The sequence below is a fragment of the Pogona vitticeps genome, chromosome 6, assembly GCF_051106095.1.
Source record: "Pogona vitticeps strain Pit_001003342236 chromosome 6, PviZW2.1, whole genome shotgun sequence".
NCBI classification, from domain to species: domain Eukaryota; kingdom Metazoa; phylum Chordata; class Lepidosauria; order Squamata; family Agamidae; genus Pogona; species Pogona vitticeps.
In genome coordinates this window covers 110,685,454-110,709,445 of record NC_135788.1, presented here as the reverse complement: position 1 = coordinate 110,709,445, position 23,992 = coordinate 110,685,454, and the positions used below count along the sequence as shown (strand labels likewise).

Below are 23,992 nucleotides of genomic sequence, written 5' to 3'. Positions count from 1 at the left end.
GAAATGGAAGAGATGTCCTCGTGAGATAATTGATGTTGATAGTCAGAATCAACCAACCTTCGTCAGTCTGGTGGCCTCTAGAATGTCACATTATAACTCCCATCATCATGCACTCAATCCATGGGCCACTGAGCGTGGTGCCAGGTGTAGTACAGCAGTCCTGGGGGAAAGCTGGAGAAGACAGTACTGGATTAGAAGGGCAGGCAAGGTGGCCCAGTTCAAGATGGCGTCTTCCTTCCTCCTAAACATGGTGTGAGACCTAACTTTTGTGTGCATCAAGTCTGTGTCTTTGTTGTTGTTGTTTGCAGGCACATACATCCCCCGCAAGGAGGTTGAGGTAGTGGAGACTATCCAGGCCACAATCATTCGGCCCAACCAAGCCATAAGAATTCAGGCACGGAAAGAGTGCAAGGACCGAGAGGGGAATAAACGTGTGACAGGTATATTGGCTGTCCCACCTAGGGTCTTGTGATGGGCTCCTCCTCCTGCCCCCCCCCCGCAACGGTGACATGACATCTCCCTTTCCTTGGCAGGTGAAGAATGGCTTGTGAAACGGGTCGGGGCTTACCTGCCTGGTGTGTTTGAAGAAGTTATTGATACGGTGGATGCCTACGTCCTGACCGAAAAGGTGACTGAGGGGTTGGCTGCCTCTGATGATGAGTGGAAAAGGTTTGAGTGTGTGTGTGATGTGCAGAGGGCTTTTCGAATTATTGGCTATTTGTCATTGCAGAGTGCAGCAGCCCTGTGCTGAGCTTGTGACTATTGAGGAGATTGAGGAGATTGATAATTATATGAAACAGCCACAACATAAACCCTGAACGTGACTGTTTTTTTGTAGATGCTGGCAGTCTCAAGAGGTTCCGAGGGCACATGCAGCCATGTTTTGAGGGGTACATTCACTTTCACCACTTGTCCCCCAAATTTTTTGAATTACAGAAATGTTATCTTATTATTTGTACCCTCCACTGGTTACCACAGGGACGTGGTGACGCTGTGGGCTAAACCGCAGAAGCCTGTGCTGCAGGGTCAGAAGACCAAGCAGTTGTAAGATCGAATCCACGGGATGGAGTGAGCGCCCGTCGCTTGTCCCAGCTCCCGCCAACCTAGCGGTTCGAAAGCATATAAAAGCAAGTAGATAAATAGGGACCACCTCGGTGGGAAGGTAACAGCGTTCCATGTCTAAGTCGCACTGGCCATGTGACCACGGAAGATTGTCTTCGGACAAAACGCTGGCTCTATGGCTTGGAAACGGGGATGAGCACCGCCCCCTAGAGTCGAACACGACTGGACAAAAATTGTCAAGGGGAACCTTTACCTTTTACCTTACTGGGTACCACTCATTTGTTTTTTTTTAATCAGAGATTGGTGGCCCCAGGATGATGATGGTCTCTCAAAATATGTCTAAATTTCCCCCTATTATCTCAAGAAAATACAAGGAGAGTTGAGCCAAACATTTTTTTTCTAATTTTCAGTGTGTGGAAGGCTGCTGTATGTGGGGGGTCATTACTTAGGAAATCCATCCAGAAGGTTAAGAACCTCTGAACCAGGTGACAAAAGCCCCTAAAAGTGGGGTTTATGCCTGTGGGATCCGCTGGCATGCAAGAGTCTGGTTGGAATCCTGTTCCACAGTTAAGGAGTCACTTTTAAAAGTAACCTGCTATAAGTTAAGAAATCTCAACAGTTCGTGTCTGTGGAAACTCCGTAACTCATAGCGGTTCACCTCTAAAAGATACGCCTTTTGCATAATCATACAACAAGATTTTGACCTGCGTTTAGGAATCAGAAGTGGTGTTTGAGATGCAGAAAGAAAACTTAAGAATACTGTACCAATACACATGTAGGGCCAGTAAACACAAGAGGGGCAAAGGTAGTCAAGCTATCTATCTACTTTGCTTGCTGCATGCATTAGAACTCTGTTACTGCAACCCAGGCCTGGCAACATAGGAGTTTCCCTGATAGGAGAAAGGCAGCCTATAAACAAACCTATTGTCTGTGTGTTGTATGCGCCAAAAGGCTGAAATGTGCTCCCTATAATTCCAACACCCCTCCAATGGAAAATAATTAAAAAAATATTTTAGAAGGCTCAAAAAGTCTTCATGCTGTTTAAAAGTATGCGGCAATTTTACAATCAACAGCCCACTCGAAAGCCTGCGTCTCTACTCCTACAAAAAAATTGGCCACAAGGGAACTTAAGGGGGGCTTTTTTAGTGCGGGGAAAGGGCAATTTTTATAAGGAATAGGAGGGGTTGGGGTGATGGTGTGGTCTTCTAAGATCCAGGAAGGGTTGTGTGTGCCCCCATCAAACCTCAGCAGGTTCCCGACCTCTGCTGTAAGAGGAGGGGACTGATATTTGCTGATATTTTTTGTCCCATGCTTTTTGGGAAAGCCTAGGTTTGATCTTCAGGTTGAAAGAGGTTCCCCAGCCTTTTCTGGGGAATGGAGTTGAGATAGGGGAATACTTAACATAAGAGAAGGTGGGAGACTCTTCTCCCTTCCCTCCTTGTAGAGATAAAGTGCCTGTGCTCCCCATAGCCCTGTCCAGAAGAGTGAAAAATGCAGGCAACGTGATCAACCCACAATCTGTTGTTGATGGGCAGGTCTTTTGTAAATATCACGGCTCTTTGTTGTCTTATGACAGAGGACGCTTGCAAGAATATAGTATTCTTGGGCAGTTCCATTTCTACAGGAGCTACCATGAGGTTTGCAGTTCAGCAAAGAGGAAGTAGGATTCTGAGAGGGGTGGCAGATTATCTTATAGGCTCTGGTATTCTTGAGATTTCATCCCAACACCACGCCACTGGATTCTAAAGTTAGCATTTTTAGCTAGCAGTTCTAGAAGAACAGAGCATCCATTTTGAAATGATAACGGCTCTTTATAAGTTCATTTGGCTTACTGTTGACAATGTAAAATTACATACAGCTGGCAAGAGAGGAGTTTGTTTTCTTTTGTTTAAACAGTTGCATAGCAATTGTGGTTTTACAGCTTGATATTTGCCTGTTTACTCAGAGGAACTCCACCCACTGGATTCAGTGGAATTTGCTGTTACGGGAATGTGCACAGACCATGCAGCCACAGTGATCTTACCTTAAAAAACTACATTTGAGAAGAAGTCCATAGTTTGATGAAAACTCCAGCCACACACAAAAAAGTGTTGTCCTTAAGCTGCGCAAATGAGTTCCTCAAAAGCCTCACATTTGTTCTTCATTTTTTGTAATGAAAAGAACTGGGGGTAGGGAGAATTAAAATAAGTATGTTACTGTTAAATTCCATTTTATGGTGCAGAGTAGAAATTATGAACGTAAAATATTTGGCCATGTAGTAAGCATGCTTGTTTCATTTATTACAGTGTTAGGTTAATAAATAATCTATTTTCTGTATATAATCTATTTTCTGTAAATCTTTCTGTATATGAAAGATTTAACAATCTAGAGTTAAATTAAGTGACAATTCTGGTTAGAGCAAACCTACTGAAATCAGAGGACTTAAACTAAGGATGATTAACAAATTTCGTTCATTTTAGTGGACATTCTATAAAAAAGACCTAGCACATAAATAATAAAAAATACAGTGATAATTCTAGGGCAGTGCATAATAAAACCAAGGTAGAACAAGAAGCAAAGAACAAAAATGTAATCACATATAAAGTCAAAGCAGAAGCAAAATAAAGGGAGTGTTGTGACCTAAAAGCACTGAAAGTGTTTCTTAAAATATAAGGGGGAACAAAAATTTTTGATTTTACATAGGAGTACAATCACACAGGCTGGACTAGATCAGCTTTTTAAAAAGTAGGAGGAAGGGGTATTCAAAAGGTGAAAGAGAGTTTGTTGATTAAACTGGCAATACTTAAGTAAATAATGTGATAATTAACCTGGAAAAAGCCTGTGTTGTTATTACATAAGGCAATTCAGTCTGTAACGGCTGCCTGCTCCAGAAATTGCCTGTAATTAAAATTATTGCCATACCACATCTGGTAGCAAAATATAATGGCAAGACTGCTAGGCAGGACAATTGTGCAAACAGTCTCTGAAAAACAAGAGAGGTTCTTTATGCCTTAGTTTTCGGGGCTACTACATCTTGTAGCGCCTTAAAGACAAGTTTTATTTGGCGTAAGCTTCTGTTCGCTAAATTCAAAGTAAAGTAGCCCCCCCTCCCAAGTATCTGTGTATCCACAGTTTCGGTTATCTGCATTTTACCACAGCCCTAAATACAATATCCAGGGGTGTGGGCCTTGTGGCTCTGTCCTGCCGTGTTGTGACCTTTGTCCCGCCATCTTGTATGTTGCATCTATAGGGTTCACTGCTATTGACGGTTTCAGGCATTCACAGTAGATTGTGGAACAGAGTCTGTGGGGTACTGCTGTAAGGACCCCAGTGTAGTTCTAGTAATGTTCAGGAGAGGGACAAGAAGGTTTAACATATCACACAACATGGTTAGTTGTTGTTCTGGACTACAACTCCCAGAACCTCCGGCCAACATAACTCAGGCAAGTTTGCCAAGATCTGGGCCTTCCCCCCACATTAACACCTCTCTCTTTCCCCCTTGAAGAAAGCACTGCACCTCCGAGCCACCAAGATGTTTCGGGACTTCAAGGGCATCCTGCGGAAGACAGGAGAACAGTGGCTAGTTACCATGGCTGATACTGACAACCACATTCCAGACGTTTATGAGGAAGTGGTGGGCGTGGTGGACATTACCACCCTGAACAGTTGTCAGTACTGTGTCATTTGTGATCCGCTGGGAGAAGATGGCAAACCCCAGCTTGGACAGAAGAAGGTGATCAAGGTACGTCCCTGTGTCTCAGTAACGTGGAAGACTATGTTGGCAAACGTCTTGGATGGCAGACAGCATCAAAGTGATTTTGTATTAGCAATTATAGGAAATTGAAGTCATCTAGCCCAGCCCCCTGTCAGTGCAGGATTTCTACACTGAGAGCATCCAGGACAAACGGGCGCCTAACCAGTGTTGAAAAGCTTTCAACGAAGGAGAATCCGCCCCATTCCAAGATATCTGGTGTTGGACAGTTCTTAGCATCAAGTACTTGAGATTGACTTTCTTGTCATTCAAATCCATTGATCAGGATTCTTCCTGCTGGAGCAGTAAAAACATATGGTTTCTCTCTTGTCCATGTGATAGTCCTTCAGGCAGCTGAAAAACTAACTGGTGGGTGGAAGTGGTAGAGAAGCAGATTTCAACTCTATATTAGGAGAAACTGGACTTCACAGCACTGTGAGCAGCAGTGCAACGTGCCTCCTTTTCCTGGAGGTGTTTGAGCAGAATCTGGATGGCCTTCTGGTCCTGATTTACAGGTTAGCATTGAGTATGGGGTTGGACTCCAAGATCCCTTCCAGAGATTGCAACCAACAGGTTGTGCACAGGGGTTTTGTGGCATGCACAGCATTCTGAAGCATGTCCTTTGGTGACCCATTAGTTCATACATGGAAATCTACTCAAGCATTTGGAAAAGGTGTGTGTGGTTTCTTTCCCCCAACTCCCAGAAGCCTCCAGAGAGTACAGCTGCTGTCTGTGCAGGCTGGAGGACTGGGAAAATTTACTCCAAAAAAGTAACTTTCCCAGTTCTATTTCTGTAAGGTATTTTGGCCTTAGTGCCCCCTTCTCCAGTGATCTGCTCAGCATTCTCCTGTAATCTTATGGGTACCGGCAGGCAGGACATCTCTCTGAAGTCTTTCTTCTGTATTGGCCACTCTTTCAATAAATTAAGGAAGCCCAGAGAAACCGCCAAGGTCTTTGCCTACATTCCAACATCGATTATAGTTTGAAGATCTTTTCATGGTTCACAAACATACCATTGTTTCCATCACCTTGGTCCACATTTCTAGGCAGGTGGGTGGATAGTCGTATCCAGCTACCGATTTTGAGTACAGTAGTTGGGTAGGTAGTTTGAGCTCAGAACGTTTGAGCTAAAGCATAGATTGATTCTGCTTCCTGTTACGTTGGGAGTGTTTCTGAAGACATTAGCTGGATGGGGAACCACAGAGTTTCTCAAGTTAGTGCTGAGCCTTGCTTTGTGTTTCCTCAACCCTCACTGCTGCTCCACAGGGGGAGATATCCTTCTTCCTGCAGCCTGGAGAACGGCTGGAAGACTGTATCCAGGATAACTTCATCCTTTCGGAAGATGATGGCCTCCTGCTACGTGCGGTCCGTTCCATGGAAGACTTTAATGAGGTAGGCAGACCTCAGCCAATGTTGGATGGAGGCAGAGCCAAGAAGTAACTACTAGTTACAAACAAGTTAATTGCAATTCCTTTTTCTAATAACAAAGGTATTATGTAGCTACACAACTGGGGGTATTTGATTTCCTCTTTTGATGTAACTGTAACTTTAAATGTTACAGGGATGTGGTCTCCTTATACAGTGGTGCCTCGCTAGACGATGATAATCCATTCCACTGAAATCGCTGTTTAGCAAAATCATTGTCTAGCGAAAAGCATTTCCCCATTGGAATGCATTGAAACCTGTTTAATGCATTCCAATGGGGAAGAATCATCGTTGTCTAGCGAAGATCGGCCATAGAAAAGCCGCTTTGCGAACCGCAATCATCTGTTTAAATTGCTGTCTTGTGAAGGTTAGGTCCCGAAAACACCTGTTTTGCGAGCGCGGAGGGAGCTGTCAAAATTTTTGTCTAGCGAAAATCGATTTGCAAAGCAGGGACCAAATATTGTCCAGCGAAATTCCCCCATAGGAATCACTGTTTTGCGAATCACTATAGCGATCGCAAAAAGTCAATGTCTAGCGAAAAAACTGTCATGCGGGGTAACTGTCTAGCGAGGCACCACTGTACATATATGAAGGAGGAATGTCGTATGGTTCAGGAGCTGGCATGTGCTGCTGCCTGGTCCTTTTGTCAATGCAAAAATAATGAGATGGATAAAAAGAGTGTTTTGTAGAGCACATGGAAAAATTAATTTTTTGGACTTCAACTCCCAGAACCCCCCGAACCAACTTAGCCACTGCTTTGCTAGAGGATTCCGGTAGTTGTAATGCTACGAAGAAACACATCTAAACTGGCTTTGCCCGACAGGCCAGTGGCTTGTAAAATGAACCAAGAAGCAACTTAATTAATGTGTGTGTGTGTGTGTGTGTGTGTGTGTGTGTGTGTGTGTGTGTGAAACAAGAACAGAGCTACCATAAATAATTGCAACTGTCCTGATAACTAACTACTTGAGGGGGCTTATTGTGTGTGTGTGTGTGTGTTTGTGTGTGTGTGTGTGTGTGTGTGTGAAACAAGAACAGAGCTACCATAAATAATTGCAACTGTCCTGATAACTAACTACTTGAGGGGGCTTAAAGCTATAACTGTATCTGATTGCTTTGTTAGGCTAATTGAATGGGGAAGTGGAAACAGTGGCCAGGTTTGTGTGAACCCAAGAACTCCTTCCCTTTCTTTCTCTGCCTCATACCCAGGATGGAGAAGAAATTACACGCAAAGCAGGTGACCGTTGGCTAATCAAGGGCCCCTTGGAATATGTACCGCCTGTGGAGGTGGAAATAGTGGAGCAGCGCCATTCCATCCCATTGGCCGAGAGTGAAGGCATTTACGTGCAGGATATCAAGACTGGAAAGGTAACAGAGCAGATGGAACCGCAGTTACTGGATATCTTCTACATCTGAAGAAGGTCCTACCTTGCGCAGACTAAATGCACCAATTAGCAGCACCCTCGGGATCCATCCCTTTAGAGGTCACTGCTAATGAAAGTATCATAGCCATCTGTCACAGTTTGCATGCATTATTTATGAACCGCAGTCCAGCCAAACCTCTGAGAGTAGGCTTGCAAAAGACCCCACAGTTGTCGGTGTGAAGGATGTAATGTGATTTTGCTTGAGTATCTTAATTTTGGCACTGTGGGTGTATCAAGGGGAGGATTGTATGGAAAGGTCTTCAGCTAGTCTCCTTTTTCTCGCACATCGGCAGCTGTCAGAGCGACAAAGGCCATTGCTGGGTAGTGTGCAGAAATTGACCACAGAACAATTAAATTCCAAAAGTAAAGGTAAAGGTTCCCCTTCACCATTTGTCCAGTCGTGTTTGACTTTAGAGGGCAGTGCTCATCTCCGTTTCCAACCCGTAGAGCTAGCGTTTGTCTGAAGACAATCTTCTGTGGTCACGTGGCCAGCACAACTAGACATGGAACGCTGTTATCTTCCCACCGAGGTGGTCCCTATTTATCTACTTGTATTTTGCATGCTTTTGAACTGCTAGGTTGGCGGGAGCTGGGAGAAGCAACAGGAGCTCACTCCGTCGCGTGGATTCGATCTTACGACTCCAGGTCTTCTGACCTTGCAGCACAGAGGCTTTTGCGAGGAGCCTGATGGTTCCTTAGGGCTACATGCAATTATTAGTCCCAACTTGAGTAGATCCGCTGAATCAATGGGATTTAAATTAAATGTTCATTTACCCATGTCTATGGATTCATGAGCTTTCATGGACTTTTATCACTTGAATGGAGTACTATCCAGAATTTCAAGTGTGCATGTGCATTCGTGCATGCATGCATACACAGAGTACACACAGGAGTGGAACTGGTACACCATAAGGTTAGAAGTGAGTTATATCCAGAAACTATGATAGTGAAAATTATATTCCTACCATGGACTGATAATGCAAGTTTTTCTGAGAACACAAACATCTTGGTGCTGGTGTTTCTGGATAGCATTCCATGCATCTGATGAAACAGACTGCACTGCACACAGATAATAACATTTGTTAGTCTTTTTAAGTTACTGCCATAGAATTCTTTGTTGTTTTTGGAAGATTCTTTTTAAAGTTTGTGATCTGGGCTTTCAGCCTAAACCTGTGAACAGGAATCTTTTACGTAAATAACACTAGAAAGGAGCTCTGTTAAAATTGATTTGCATATAGAAGTGCTGGTTAGCTTGGTGATTTAGGCCTCTGGCTGCAAAGCCAGAGCTTGAGAGTTCGTTTGTGCTTCCATGTCAGGGGCTGGACTTGATGATTTGTAGAGTCCCTTCCAGGAATGGAGTTCTGGTGGTGGTTGTATAAGTTAACATTATAGAATCTTGGTTATAGGTACGGATGTTGCAGGACAATATAGTACTATAGTAAGTGTTATGTGCGGTCCCTGTCATAATTCCTTTTCCATTGTATTCACGATGAACAGCTGTGGCCCTCCGTAGGTTTTTAACTAAAACATCCATAATCCCTCACCCTGGAGTCTCCTGGCTAGGGCTGATAGGAATTGTAGGCAAAAGATACATGGATGGCCATCATTGCCCACCTGTATCCTAAATGCAGAAAACTTGCACTGACAGGATCTTCACAGGTGTGAAGAAAATCATATCCTTTCCAGGGAAAGGTATTGCCATACAGTGGTGCCTCGCTAGACAATGATAATCCGTTCCACTGAAATCGCTGTTTAGCGAAATCATCGTCTAGCGAAAAGCATTTCCCCATTGGAATGCATTGAAACCTGTTTAATGCATTCCATTGGGGAAGAATCGTTGTTGTCTAGCAAAGATCGGCCATAGGAAAGCCGCTTTGCGAACTGCTGATCATCTGTTTAAATCGCTGTCTTGTGAAGCTTATGTCCTGAAAGCACCTGTTTTGCGAGCGCGGAGGGAGCTGTCAAAATTGTTATCTAGCAAAAATCGGTTTGCAAAGCAGGGACCAAACATTGTCCAGCGAAATTCCCCCATAGGAATCACTGTTTTGCGAATCGCTATAGCGATCGCAAAAAGTCAATGTCTAGCGAAAAAACGATCATGCGGGGTAACTGTCTAGCGAGGCACCATTGTATACCGTTGATAAGCTCTGTTGATCCTAGAGCTCAACATGGGTATGTTTGACCGTAGGTCCGATCTGTCATTGGCCACACTTATATGCTGTCTCAGGATGAGGAGCTGTGGGAGAAGAAGCTGCCCCCCCACGTGGAGGCCTTATTGGCTGCAGACAGAGATCCTCTGGTTGATCGCACCAGGGAGGCCAGCGAAGAAGGGACGTGCGTTCCCCGTGATAAGACCCGGGTCGTGTCCTACCGTGTCCCTCACAATGCTGCGGTGCAGGTGTACGACTACAAGGAGCAGAAGGCCAGGTAAGAGAGCTGTGTGGTGTCTGTGTGTTAATGTTTATCTCCCCCCCCCAAATCAGATCAGCCTGTCAAGAAGAGACTCAGGAGAGGTATCTGTGTTTAGAAAGGAAGCAGGGTTAGCGCCGTGGTTCCCAACCTTGGGTAACCTGCATGTTCTTGGAGTCCTGTTCCTGGCAGCCTTTACCACCAGCTGCATTGGCTGGGGATTTTGGGAGTTGTAGCCCAAGAACACCTGGGTTACCCAAGGTTGGGAACCACTGGCTTAGCAGAAGGTGAATGGCCCCCCAACAGTGTGTTCTCAGTTGCCTGTAATGCACATGAAAGAGGACAGCTTGGGAATACGGCTTTTTTGGATGACAACTTCCAGAATCTTCCAGCCAGTCTTCCAGTATCCATGTACCTGGGGGATTCTAGGAGGAGGAGGAGGAGGAGGAATTCAAACAGTCTCTATTTCTGGGCCCAATTCAAGAAGCAAAGGAACTTCATGAGCAGCAGCTTGCTCTGTCGGTGGGCCAAGACCTCCTGCATCCTTCTGATAAACTGATCTCTCCAAGGTTCTTCCTGCACCTTCCCGTGGAGGGTCGATTCTTAAAGGGTCAACTTCCTGGCTTGAAAATAGACCTTTTAAGGGCCTGCTCTTCATGACTTGAGTTATATTAACGTGTTTGCCTTGGTAACAATAGTATCCTATGTATATATGTACCTTTTATATCCCACTTTTTTTCTTTCTTTCTTCTCTTCCCCCTTTGCTTGTTCCTTCTGGAGTGTGGAATGTTACTTAACATTTTAAAAATCAAACGGAACAGTATTTTTCTAAAAAAAAACAAAAAACATCCAACAATATCCTGCGTGGACTTCAAGCCCTTTGCTCTCTTCTACAGTTTTATCTCCAGTGGCCCTCCGTGGGTTGCTGGGCATTTAGGTTGGAGCAGGATATCGTTGGTTCCTGAGACCATTTGGGCTCATTAGAAGGCATTTGCAGGGGCCTCGGCTGACATGGCAGGAGCTTGTGGCAGGACCCTTGGATTCTCTATGGGGCTCCTGGCCCAGTGTCTTAGCTGTGACTGTACTGTCGCCTAAGACACTGCTGGCTCGTCTCTGAGGCTGAAGTCAGAGATCTGCCGTTGTGCTTACCGAAGGGAGAGGAAGGAAAGGTATACTCCTAATTGAAGAATGAGTCTTGGCACCAGAAGTGGATTGTATGGATAAGGATATTTCCCTTTCATGCTAGCTGGCTTTTTTCTTCTGGAACAGCAGTCCTTTATTTATTTATTTACGTTCACTTGCCAGATTGGGCTGCATTTATTATTTACTGTATATTATTTAAAATATTTTTACTCCACCTTCTTCCTTAAAAAGGGCCCAGGGTGGCTTGCATCATTAAAAGACTGTATTTAAAGCTAAAAACGAGTATACAAATGTCTACCTTTATTAACTTTACATATATGTTGACACATCATCCGACACAAGAGCTCAGAGTGGCATAGGTGAGCCTGTTTAGGGTGCCCTTGTGTCTTCTCTTACAAAGAGCTGTCCTCTATTTGGAAGGCTTCTAGAGAGCAGTCCTTCTCTTCCAAGGGCTGCCTGATGCTGATCTGATTTTAAAAAACAAAAAGCTTAAGGAAAGACATCAGGACTTTGAAGTGAGCAACTTAGAAGCCGATTTAGCAATCATACGGACCACTTGATCACAGCCCTTCCCCTGCTTGGGTGAGATGAACTGTAATCCTGTTCAAAAGATCAAAAAGAAAATTATATTTACATTTTAGGTGAGGTGTAAAGGTTTACCCCATGTATTTGCGAAGGCTTTCACGGCCGGGATCTAATGGTTGTTGTGGGTTTTTTGGGCTCTTTGGCCGTGTTCTGAAGGTTGTTCTTCCTAACGTTTTGTCAGTCTCTGTGGCCGGCATCTTCAGAGGACTGGAGTACCACTCACCAGAGCACAGAGTTCTGACTCCTGTCCTCTGAAGATGCCGGCCACAGAGACTGGCGGAACGTTAGGAAGAACAACCTTCAGAACACGGCCAAAGATTCCGAAAAATCCACAACAACTGTTTACTCCATGCTTCATGTGAACACACATCTTATTCTCACAGCAGTCTTGTGAAGCAGGGTTAGAGTCAATAAGGATTACCTCAGGATCCCCCAGTTACCGCCCACCCAACCCCAGTCCACTTTCATTTGCCCCAGTCACCTTTGTGGCTGTATTTTTTGCAGAACAAAACCAAGTTTGTGGTGCCAGTTGGTCTGGTGGAATGGCAAAGTACAGTTAAGCCTTATTAGAATTCTCCTCTTGTAGATGCATGCTGAGGATATTTCTTTCTGTTGAGTATGACTGGGGAATTAAGGGTGAATTGATTAGTTAGTTTTGGTTCCTAGTGGGGAGTGTATATATTTTTCTCTTTCTGTTAAAACAGACACACTTTTCTCTAAAAGGGGCATATATCTGCAAAAGAAGAAGCCAACCCCCTTAAAAAAAGGTGTGGGGGGATAATTAATCATAATCCCTTTCTGAATAGGAAGAAATAAAACAGGATGTGTCTGCAGAGAGGAAACTTGTAAATAACATTGCAGGGGATCTGAAGCAAACAGGACATCATCTTTTGAACAAACCTTACAGCAGAAAATTTCTGGTTAATGCTACACTTCATTTGGTGCTTTGTGGAACCTTAGTGCTTTAATTGCACTCTTCTTTCTCTTAGGGTGGTTTTTGGGCCAGAACTGGTACTTCTGGGGCCAGACGAGCAGTTCACCGTGCTGAGTCTGTCTGGAGGCCGACCCAAGCGTCCCCACGCCCGCCGGGCCCTCTGCCTCCTTTTGGGGCCCGACTTCTGCACTGATGTGATCACCATTGAAACAGCCGATCATGCCCGCCTGCAACTTCAGCTGGCCTATAACTGGTGAGTCCGCAGTGACCTTTCTCCTGCGCTGCTCTCCGATATGGATGTGACTGTTTGATCAAGTACTTTGAGATTTGCTGCTGGTGTAAAATGAATGAATCCCCCCCCTTTTTTTTTTAAACTGATCACACAAAGACCACTTTGAAGCAGTCTGGACCTCTTTGACGTCTAACACAAAGTTTTTTTGTACACATGGTGGGGCGTTAAATTACACCCATATAAGTGGTGCATTAATTGAATTTCTCTACAGTCACTGGAATTCGAGACAAAATTGCTAACATGCGCTGGATTATGGAGAAAGCCACAGAGTTCCAGAAAAAGATCTACTTCTGCTTCATTGACTACGCAAAAGCCTTTGACTGTGTGGACCACAGCAAACTATGGCAAGTCCTTAAAGAAATGGGACTGCCTGAACACATTATCTACCTCCTGAGAAATCTGTATGTGGGACAGGAAGCAACAGTTAGAACTGGACATGGAACAACTGATTGGTTCAAAATTGGGAAAGGAGTACGACAAGGCTGTATATTGTCCCCCGGCTTATTTAACTTACATGCAGAATACATCATTAAAAAGGCAGGGCTGGATGAATCCCAAGCCGGAATTAAGATTGCCGGAAGAAATATACCTCAGATATGCAGAAGATACCACTCTGATGGCAGAATATGAAGAGGAATTAAGGAACCTCTTAATGAGGGTGAAAGAGGAGAGCTCCAAAAATGGTCTGAAGCTCAACATCAAAAAAACTAAGATGATGGCCACTGGTCCCATCACCTCATGGCAAATAGAAGGGGAAGATATGGAGGCAGTGACAGATTTTGATTTCTTTGGCCCCATGATCTCTGCAGATGGTGACAGCAGCCACAAAATTAAAAGATGCCTGCTTTTTGGGTAGAAAGCGATGAGAAACCTAGACAGCATCTTAAAAAGCAGAAACATCACCTTGCGGACAAAGGTCCACATAGTCAAAGTTATGGTTTTTCCTGTAATGATGTATGGAAGTGAGAACTGGAAGAAAGCTGACTGCTGAAGAATTGATGTTTGTGGATTGTGGTGCTGGATGAGACTCTTGAGAGTCCCCTGGACTCCCAAGAGAACAAACCTATCCATTTTGAAAGAAATCAACCCTGAGTGCTCACTGGAAGGACAGATCCTGAAGCTGAGGCTTCAATACTTTGGCCATCTCATGAGAAGAGAAGACTCCCTGGAAAAGCCCCTGATGTTGGGAAAGTGTGAAGGCAAGAGGAGAAGGGGACGACAGAGGGGAGAGATGGATGAAGAGTATCACTCAAGCTACCAACATGAATTTGACCCAAGACAGGAGGGCCTGTCGTGCTCTTGTCTATGGGGTCACGAAGAGTCGGACACGACTTAATGAGTAAACAACAGTCACAGAAAATCTGTCCTGTATCCAAGTAGCCCTGATTTTACTTGATTATTCTTTGATCTTCATACTTCGCTTCAGAGTCTATTAAGTGACTTCCAGATGGTCCGGTCAAATTCTTCAGCCAAATTGGCGTTTTGAATATGTGAGTAATTCATTGTATTATGCATTATGAGTGGATTGCACTGTTGTTACCAGCAGGCCAGGAAAATACATGCAAATACCCTTTCTGTTTCCCTCTCATGTTTCCCTCTCATGGCCAGTTCTGATATTGCATCTTGGAAATGTTTGTAAAAATATGAAAGACAAAGCTGAAGAATACTGTTCTTGTCACTGAGGTCTGATAAGAGAATGACATAAAACCTGGAAGTGTAACTGTTAAAATGTCTCTAATAATTCCTTAAAATGCTGTTTGAAAGTAACTTTTGAAAGTAATTGGCTAGAATCCTGCTGGTATTCACAGCTATTTGTAGCTAATTGACAAGATGCTGGGGTATGTACAATTATCTGCCTGATTGCACAAACTAGATGTTCCCCATTAGCTTGTCAATTGTTCGCAATTAGCCACAGCAAGTCATGCAGTGTCTATGTGAACATCAATAGGATTCCAGTTATTGATTGCAAATTGCTACCTCTAAGTAACATGGATGTTACTTGTTACAACTGTGCAACTTTCAGTTAAAGTACTTGTTATCCAAAAGTATCTAGCTACAGACATGTTACTTATAACTAATTACATTTAAGCTTTGTTCTGGGACTATAGATTGGAGGATGGGGAAATAATTTAAATAACAATTATGTAGATAGATTTAAAATGTTTTAAAAGAAGGGGATGTACTATGATTGTGGACATTTGGATGTATTGGATGAAGTTTGTGATGCAGCTTTCAACATATATCAGAAAAGGCTGAGTATTTAGTGCTGCAAAAAGATGTATTTAAAATAATGGAATAAGGTCTAACCAAACACAAATTGCCATGTCCTTAGCAGAGCGCAAAATCCCCATAGTAGTTGTGGATCATGGGTAGTGTCATCCACAGAAGGCACTTATCCATTCTTTGTGTGACTCTGAGCGCTGTGAAGTGTATGACTCTCTTCTTTCTCCCTCAGGCACTTTGAGGTCCCTCCACCCGCGGAAGCATCCCGTCTGTTTAGCGTCCCAGATTTTGTTGGCGATGCTTGCAAGACCTTGGCCTCCCGCATTCGAGGGGCTGTGGCTGCTGTCACATTTGATGACTTCCATAAGGTGAGCCATGTTTCCTGCGAACCCGCTTCCATCTCCTGCCTTAGCCTCCTATGTCTCAGGGAGTACAAGGAGCAGACATGAATTTCTCCCTCTTTCTCTCTTTTCCTTTCCTTCCTTCTTTCTCACATTCACCCATGATCAGGCTGCAGGTCAGGAGGGCTATGCCTGAGGATGTGGGACACTGGCGATAGCACATCTTCCTCCTTGTCTGGCCAGCTTTTCTTTAAACTTGTGTGTTACAGTTAGATAAAGGTAAAGGTTCCCCTTGACATTTAGTCCAGTCGTTTCCGACTCTAGGGCGCGGTGCTCATCCCCATTTCCAAGCCGTAAAGTCAGCGTTTGTCCATAGACACTTTCCGTGGCCACGTGGCCAGCACGACTAGACACGGAATGCCGTTACCTTCCCACCATGGTGGTGTCTATCTACTTGCATTTTTATGTACTTTCGAACTGCTAGGTTGGCAGGAGGTAGTCTGCAAATTATTGATTTATTCCTTCACCTCCATCTTTCCACATTCAGGAGTCTGGAAAGGTTAATTCTTTTGGACCGCCACTCCCAGAATCTCCCTGCCAACATTGTCTCTGGTCATGCCTGCTTGGCTTTTTGGGAATGTGTAGTCCTCCTCATTCTGTGCTGATCTTTAACAGATACTGATGGTTTTTGGTTAAAACTTATATCTTTTATATAATACCAGTCAATGTTTTTTATAATTTTGATTGACTGTGCCTGGTATTTTAATCATCATCAATTCCCAAGCTCTGCCTCCTTCCTTGACTTATCGTATTTTTCGCTCCATAAAATGCACTTTTTTACTCCAAAAGTGGGGGGGAGTGTATGCGTTTTATGGAGTGAAAACTATAAAAAGTGGTTCAAAACCTCTTTAGCCAACCCCCACCCAGATGCCTCCCGTAGTTCCACCACCGTGCCAGGATGCCTGCTCGCTGTGGCAGCTGCTTTGGACCTCGTTGCTCCACCATCCAAGCTGCTGGCTTTCCAGGCTCTGTCTTCTGGAGCCTGCCTAGAAAGCCAGCAAGGCCAACAGGCCTATGGCAGCAAAATCAAATGGCCAAGGGGGAAAAAGATCAAAGTGATTCTAGAAGGACCAGGGGAAAGCGCAAACACAGTCCCTCACTACCACAAATTATGCAGTCCAGTTTCCCACATTTTGGGAAATTGCAGGGATCAGCACACTGTCTTCAGACAAACACTGGCTCTATGGCTGGGAGACGGAGATGAGCACCGCCCCCCCTAGAGTTGGACACAACTGGACTAAATGTCAAGGCGGACCTTTACCTTTACCTCCCCCAGTGTGGGGATTGTACTATTATTGTACCATACTGCTCATCAATCTTAGCCTTCAGGCTTGCAGAGGCTTGCAGTGGAAAAAAATTCCCAGTGGAAAGTACTAATGCACTAGCAGTCATTAAAGCTTTTATTGGCTTCAGGGTGTATTTGACAGAATTCCCAGCTTCTTTCGAGGAAGGAAAGTCCATGCTGTCTTTTCATTGTTACTGGATTTAACATCTGCAGAATTCGAATCGTCTGATCTGTGCTGCTGTGTTTGGGTTTGACGGGGAAGGGACGCTCCGCAGCTCCTTGCGCTTTGCCCCCAATGGCCTCGTCATCAGCAGCATCGACATCCAGAGCGTGGAGCCCGTGGATCAGAGGACTCGAGATTCCCTCCAGCGCAGCGTGCAGCTCGCCATAGAGATCACCACCAACTCTCAGGAGGCTGCTGCCCGGTACTTAATGGCTTGTGGGGTGTGGAAGGGGAGGGGTGCGGAGCAGCCAGGTTCTCTGCTTGATTTTATTTTATTTTTAGTCTTCTGTAGCAGACAGAAAGCTCTCTAGTTCCAGAACCCATCTTCTGTAGGTGGTTTCCAAGGAAATGAAGACCATAAAAAGAAACAAAGCACCAACATTAACATCTCAAACAAGAGATATTTGGTGTATTCGTGAAGGCTTTCACGGCTGGGATCTGATGGTTGTTGTGGTTTTTTCGGGCTCTTTGGCCGTGTTCCGAAGGTTGTTCTTCCTAACATTTCACCAGTCTCTGTGGCTGACATTTTCAAAGGACAGCACTCTGTGCTCTGGTGTAGTTTGTTTGGGAGTTGGCTATTTATGGCTGTGCGATCAGTTTTTGTACTTTTTCAAGAGATGGGTGATTAGTGTGTCTTGTTGTGGGTGTATTGTTGTGATAAGGAGGAGAGATTATCTGTCACTGTGATTGATGGGTGTCATTAGCTGGTCTTTTGTGTGTAGTGATCCCGGTCCTTGTGGCTGGATAGAGTTTGTTGACCCCTAAAACAAGCTGGACATGAAATTCTATTTCAAAATACTGAAATACTGGACAACACCAGCAATCTTTATGTTAGACGGCACAGGGAAGCCATAGAAATCCACAAGCACCAGCAGAACTTTAACAAAAAAGAGGAAAGTTTGAAATTCAACAAAACTTGGCTCCCAGCTCTGAAAAATACAGTGTGCAAAAGGTCAACCTTCAGAACACGGCCAAAGAGCCCGAAAAACCCACAACAACCAAGAGATGTTTGGGTTGGACAACTTTGATGATCCCTGGGGAATGATAGTCCAGTCTCAGGGCCTATTGGGAGCAGTTTGAGCCAAATGTCCACTTTTTGTTCTCTTTTTCAGGGCTTAGTCAGGTGCGGCAAAGTGCATCAGGGCTGTGCATCTTGTTTAAGTGCAAAAACACCATTACTGAAGACTCACAAGATCTGAAAATGATCTTCAATCTTCAGTTCCCTTTATGGTGTTCAGGAAGGGCTTGTGTGCTGCCAAAATGGCCACTGGACGTGCTGGCTGGAGGTGGGTGGGTCCTGTGGAGGTGTGGTCCAGAAAAGTAATCTTTCCAAGCTCCAGTTCACTCCGGATTCAAAGCTTTTCCTTCCAGAGGAACAGAACAGAAGGCAGCCGAGGTGGACTCCAGAATGGCCGACTGATGTGAAACATGCCGGTCTACAGAAGCACACCTTGTGTTCTGATTCCCTGTGGTGCGACGCAGGCCCAGGTTTTTTCTCCTTCATGCCATAGAAGGAAAAGGAAACGTACCTGCGCTTAGCAGAAGTGGTGAAGATACTGGCTCTCAAAAACAGTCAGTCCAGTCCAAGAACCGTGCAAAAGTCCCCATGTTTCTTGTCACTCATTTTGTTTTTGGATGTTGTGGAAAGCGCCGTGTGGGACTATGGTACCGCTGGAAATTTGGCTCGGCTGCCTCTGAGCTTTGGAAATGGCAGGCATATTTCTTCTGGGCATAAACCTCCCTTCATCTGTAAGAACAGGTCAAAACCTCCCGTGAAGGCCCTCTCGTGGCTCCATCCTCCAGTCCCATTTTGTTTCCAAAATATGCCGACACCTCCGGGTATTGTGCTTCTTCCTTCTTCTCTGCTTCCCTGCGCTCTCAGGAGCTGCAAACTGTGTCCCGTCTTTTCAAACTGTTCCCTCTTAGGAAGGGTCCCTTGTTAGCCATCCTTCGGAATCAGGGCTGGGTAACATGCAGCCTTCCGGTTGTTATTGGACTGTATCTCCCCCATGCTTGCTTGCCATCATACAGTACTTGACTCTGAAGGATCATGGGAGCTGCACTCCAAGGACATCTAGATGGCCACTCGTTGGCCGTGCCTGTTCGAAATGGGTGGTTCTCTGCTTTGTCCCTCTCTTTCTGTCTTCTTCTGTTTCCCCTTCCTCTGATTCTCACCTTCCTTCCTAGGCACGAGGCAGAGAGGCTGGAGCAAGAGGCCCGAGGACGTCTGGAGAGGCAGAAAATTCTAGACCAGGCAGAGGCCGAACGGGCCCGGAAGGAGCTGCTGGAACTGGAAGCGCTGAGGTGACACAGTGGGATTCAGGGCAAAGAGACCACTAAGAGAATGAATGCTTAGGGTCAACCTTGCTGTCCAGGGCAAGCAAGATTCCATTTCCCCGCTTCTCTCTCCTCCCGACAGCACTGCCGTTGAAAGCACCGGGGCAGCAAAGGCTGAAGCCCAGTCGCGAGCAGAGGCCGCCCGGATTGAAGGCGAAGGGGCAGTCCTGCAGGCCAAGTTGAAGGCAGAGGCTACCGCCATAGAAACAGTGAGTCTGCTGCTCCTCCCAGGAGTCTTTGACAGTCTGGCTTTCCACTTGGCACTAAGTGAATAGATCTACGCTGCAGTTATACCAGTGTGATACCACCTCAGTTGTATCGGCTCTGTCCTACGAAATCCTGGGGTTTGTCATTTAATGAGGGACTTGGAACTCTTTTTGTGTAAGTGAGAGGAGCGTGCTACGGTGCCTCAGCACACAATTCTGAGTATCTCATCAAACTGTAAATCACACAAGTTTTGTAGAATGGAACCATGATAACTGAAGGACTATCCATCTGCCAGCACTGTAGTGTGCAAAGAGATACTAAGATTCTACTTGCCTCTTTTGCACTGTGGGCTGAAAAAACATAGTCCTTCTTCAAAATGTACCAACTTGCGCCAGTCCTGCCCGTTTGCACGATCCCTACCAGTTTACACTACCTTTTGCTTTGCTTAACTCCAAACTTTCTTTACCTGCAGCTGTAGTCTGATTTAGTATACTGTACCTTCTTTTGTTCCCTTTTCTAAATAATAAGAATAAGAATAAGAATAAAGTTAAATGCAGTTCCTATGTTTATAGCCAGAATATTGGGGCACTACCTCAATATTTGTGGAATTACTGCATTTATTCAAAAACTGGAAAAGCCCCTGATGTTGGGAAAGTGTGAAGGCAAGAGGAGTAGGGGACGACAGAGGACGAGATGGATGGACAGTGTCTTCGAAGCTACCAACATGAATCTGACCAAATTCCTGGAGGCAGCGGAAGACAGGAGGGCCTGGCATGCTTTGGTCCATGAGGTCATGAAGAGCCGGACATGACTTAATGACTAAATTCAAAAACATTAAATATAATATCCAACAAGAGTGTGGAATACATGGCCATCTGGATAAAAACAGTTCCCCAAACTCAAACTAATAGTGATGAATGTTGGAACCTGCAGTTCAAAAACACCAAGAGAGCCTCAGCTTGCCTATCCATGATGTACAAGTAGCTTGCCATCATGAAAATGGACCACATGGAGCTTGAGGATCCTTTTAATCCCAGTTGTTAGCTAGATTCATTACACTGGCCTCAATCCAATTGCAGATGCCAATTAGAGTAGACCTACTAAATCAATACATTATCTAAGTCTTACTGAATTGTGGCATCTACTCTTGTTGGGACTAATAATTGAATCTTCTGGGTACAGTCATTGGTAACATGAAGACTTATTCTGGAATCCAAGGACGTAAAGGATGACCTTCAGGAACCACAAGTATGTCCATCTATGCAGAACTGCAAACTAGACATGGGGTTGCTTCTTATTTGTATACAAATATGAAGCCCACCAACACTGGCTGGCCTGATTACCACCACCACCCCAGAACCTCCCAGACCACTCACCATGCAGCGTACAGCATGCGTGGCCAGCGTCACGCCGCGGCTGAGCAGGGAGACTTGCTTTCCTTCCCCCTTGCTGGAGGGGCCAGGCAAACAGGGAAATGGGCTATAGCCGCGATTGGGGCAAACGAGATGACACCAGCTGCACACTGCGCACTAAGTGGTTTGGCAGGTTCTAGGGGTGGGTGGTATTCAGACCAGCCCCCTGTGCTGGTGGGCTTCATTATTTGTATACGAATACAAAACCCCCATGTCTATTGCAGACTGTTGGGATGAAGTTTAAACAACAGCACGAGTGTTCAGTATTTCCCATCCACTCACAGATCTTTGGATCCTGCAAGGGTGTTTTTCTCATCCTACACCAGTCACGCCGTTGTGTCTCATGATTATCTTGAGCATGCTACCTTCTCTACTCCATTCTCCCTTGCAGACATCAGAGCTGGAGCGTCTGCGGCAAGCACGGGAACAGGAACTACGCTTCGCCAAGGCCCAGGCTGATCTGGATGTGGCCCGTGCAGAGGCTCTCGCTGCTGTCGAAGTGAAGAAATTTGAGGCTGCAATCAAGGCACTGGGGCCTGAAACGATCCGTGACATTGCCGTGGCTGGTCCCGCGATGCAGGTAAGAAGCAGCAAAGGCCAGCAAGACTGGGAGGAATCGGGGGTAAATCCTCCAAATGGCTCATTTAGGCAGGGGAGGGGCCTAAGTAGCTTGGTATGGTGAAGCAGATGTTTTGTGTGCAGAAGGTTCATGATGGAAGACCATCAAGGAGACACTGATCTCATGTGATTTTAAGGGTAGAGATGGGCTATTTGTCTTTGCATCCCTGGGGATACAAATAGAAATCACGGCGCCACAGGTGCATGGAGACCCATTCCTTCCCCCCAAAACTGGCTGGGTCCACTCATTGTTCACCGTGTGGCATTTGGCTCTGTGATCGTCACGGAAGGAGCCTGCCCAGCTTCAGTGCAGAGGTGAAAAGGGGAGTCGTCCGACTCAGCCAATGGGTGCTTGACTGCATGCGGAGGTGGGCAAGAGCCAGCCAGGCTCCTTCTGCAGTTGATGCAACAATGACGATGACGGAGCTGAGCGTTGCAAGGTGAACGGTGAGTGCACCTGCCATTTCGGGGTTGGGCAGAGGAAATGGGCTTCTGTGGCACCTGTGGTGCTACGATTTGTGTTTGTATCCCCAGGGATATGAATACCAATAGCCCATCTCTATTTAAGGGTCACACCTAGCTAATACTTGGATGAGAGACAACCCCAAAGACCTCCAACTAGGGCAAAAAGAATCCTGCCTGAAGCTCTGAAGAGCCACTGCTGCTACTCATCACTGCCAGTGTATTGGGCAAAACGGACTAAGGGTCAATGCAGTATTAAGGCAGCTTTTGATATTCCAATCTCCAGTTGGAACTGCTCAGGTTAACAGGGGCTGAGAAAGACCTTTGCCTGAGGCCACTGATTTAAATGGATTGTTGTACCTTAACAGCATTGAATGTGTTTTGGTACTGCTTATGTGGGTTTTTTTGTATGATCCTTTTCAATATTTGTGTACTCAATGTTATTAGATTTTATATTGTCCTTTAATGATGTCAGACGCTTTGGCTTACATCTTTTAAGGAGAAAGGCAGGGTAAAAATTTAGTTCGATATCCGGAATGGAAGCCACCCAAAGTAGATTCATCGAATCTAGATGGGCGGGGTAAAAGCTGGGGGGGGGGATTAAATAAATAAATAATTAGATTTTCAAAATAAAAATAAATAAAACAAGTAGATCGATTAATCTGGCATAGAGAGACTCCTTAACTTCATAAAGAAGAGCTTGGGAGAAGAGCAAATCTTGAGAGCGTTAGCGGTCATAGATTGGAGACCTTGTAACCAAGGGGCAATATTGTTTTATATTATTGGCAACAAAGAGGACTGACAGACGCGGGTGTGACTAGAAGGATGGTGGAGACTCTACTCAATGCCCATTTTCCTCTTCCCCACAGGCAAAACTGCTCCAAGGTCTGGGCATCCAGTCCACTTTAATCACAGACGGCTCCTCTCCTATCAACCTCTTTACAGCTGCAGGAGGGCTGCTGGGAATTCTACCCAAGCCTGCTACGACTTGATTAGCAACTGAAGATGGACCACCTTCTTCCCTCCTGAGTTTTCCACGAGTGCCTTAGAGATGAAGCAACATCAGCCAAGGCTTCCTTTCTTTCTAAGCCTCCTCCAAATGTTTGCCTTTTTTCATGTATTAAAAAAAGTACACAGTACTATTGCAAAAAATAAACACATTATTGCAAACAGAGATAGGGTTTGTAAAATATATCCTCCCTGATTTGAGAAGAAAAGCCTGGAGGGAAGTGGGAGAAGCCCTGCCCTGTGAGGTCATAGAAGGTGGGTGTGACCAGGAGAGCAGCCATGTGGTGCCCAGAGGGATCTCCGCTCCTCCAGCTCCTGTGGGCTTTCGCTGTTCCCACTAAGATGATCCTGGCTGCCCCTCCACTTGGGACAGGTGAGCCAAGATGCTTCTGCTTGGTCCACCAGCTGGCTGTTGGCAACAGGGGTCGTAATCTAACACCTTTGGAGCAAGGAAGGTGGCTATAAGTAGAGATTGTTGTAACTGTGTGGTAAAGTGCATACTTTGTATAGAGAACATCCCAGCTTTGATTTCCTCCGGCTGAAAGGATTACTAGTAACAGACATTGCCTCTCTGTGCAGTCCCGGTGAGCTGTAGTTTGTTGGGATAGGACCACCACAGGGTTAGGGATCAGAGACAGCTTTCTGTAGCTCATCGAGGCTCCATCTGGGAGAACTTTGTTCTGATTTCTAACTGGAGAATTCTTGGAACACTATGGGCAGGAAATCTCTTGATGCAGAAGTAACAAAAAGTCTCAAGTTTGGTGCCAGTCCTTCACTAACCATGGGAAAACTACCTGAAATGAGTCTGCGCATTC

The 23,992-nt window shown here is 45.2% G+C and overlaps 1 protein-coding gene across 8 annotated transcripts in view; it reads left to right on the top strand.

The window, feature by feature from the left end:
- The window catches only part of MVP (major vault protein), a 37,363-nt gene extending 14,020 nt beyond the window's left edge, over positions 1-23,343 (top strand). For all 8 annotated transcript variants that reach the window (XM_072976810.2, XM_020798813.3, XM_072976809.2 and 5 more), the window contains 13 exons: positions 309-440; positions 534-628; positions 4,547-4,783; positions 6,059-6,184; positions 7,424-7,582; positions 9,827-10,065; positions 12,765-12,962; positions 15,457-15,592; positions 17,124-17,335; positions 19,321-19,437; positions 19,553-19,679; positions 21,481-21,669; positions 23,039-23,343. In XM_072976810.2, the coding sequence (XP_072832911.2) occupies positions 309-440; positions 534-628; positions 4,547-4,783; positions 6,059-6,184; positions 7,424-7,582; positions 9,827-10,065; positions 12,765-12,962; positions 15,457-15,592; positions 17,124-17,335; positions 19,321-19,437; positions 19,553-19,679; positions 21,481-21,669; positions 23,039-23,161 (2,090 nt within the window). In that variant the 3' untranslated portion in view covers positions 23,162-23,343. The remainder of the gene's footprint in view (positions 1-308; positions 441-533; positions 629-4,546; positions 4,784-6,058; positions 6,185-7,423; positions 7,583-9,826; positions 10,066-12,764; positions 12,963-15,456; positions 15,593-17,123; positions 17,336-19,320; positions 19,438-19,552; positions 19,680-21,480; positions 21,670-23,038) is intronic.
- Positions 23,344-23,992: the final 649 nt, after the last annotated feature.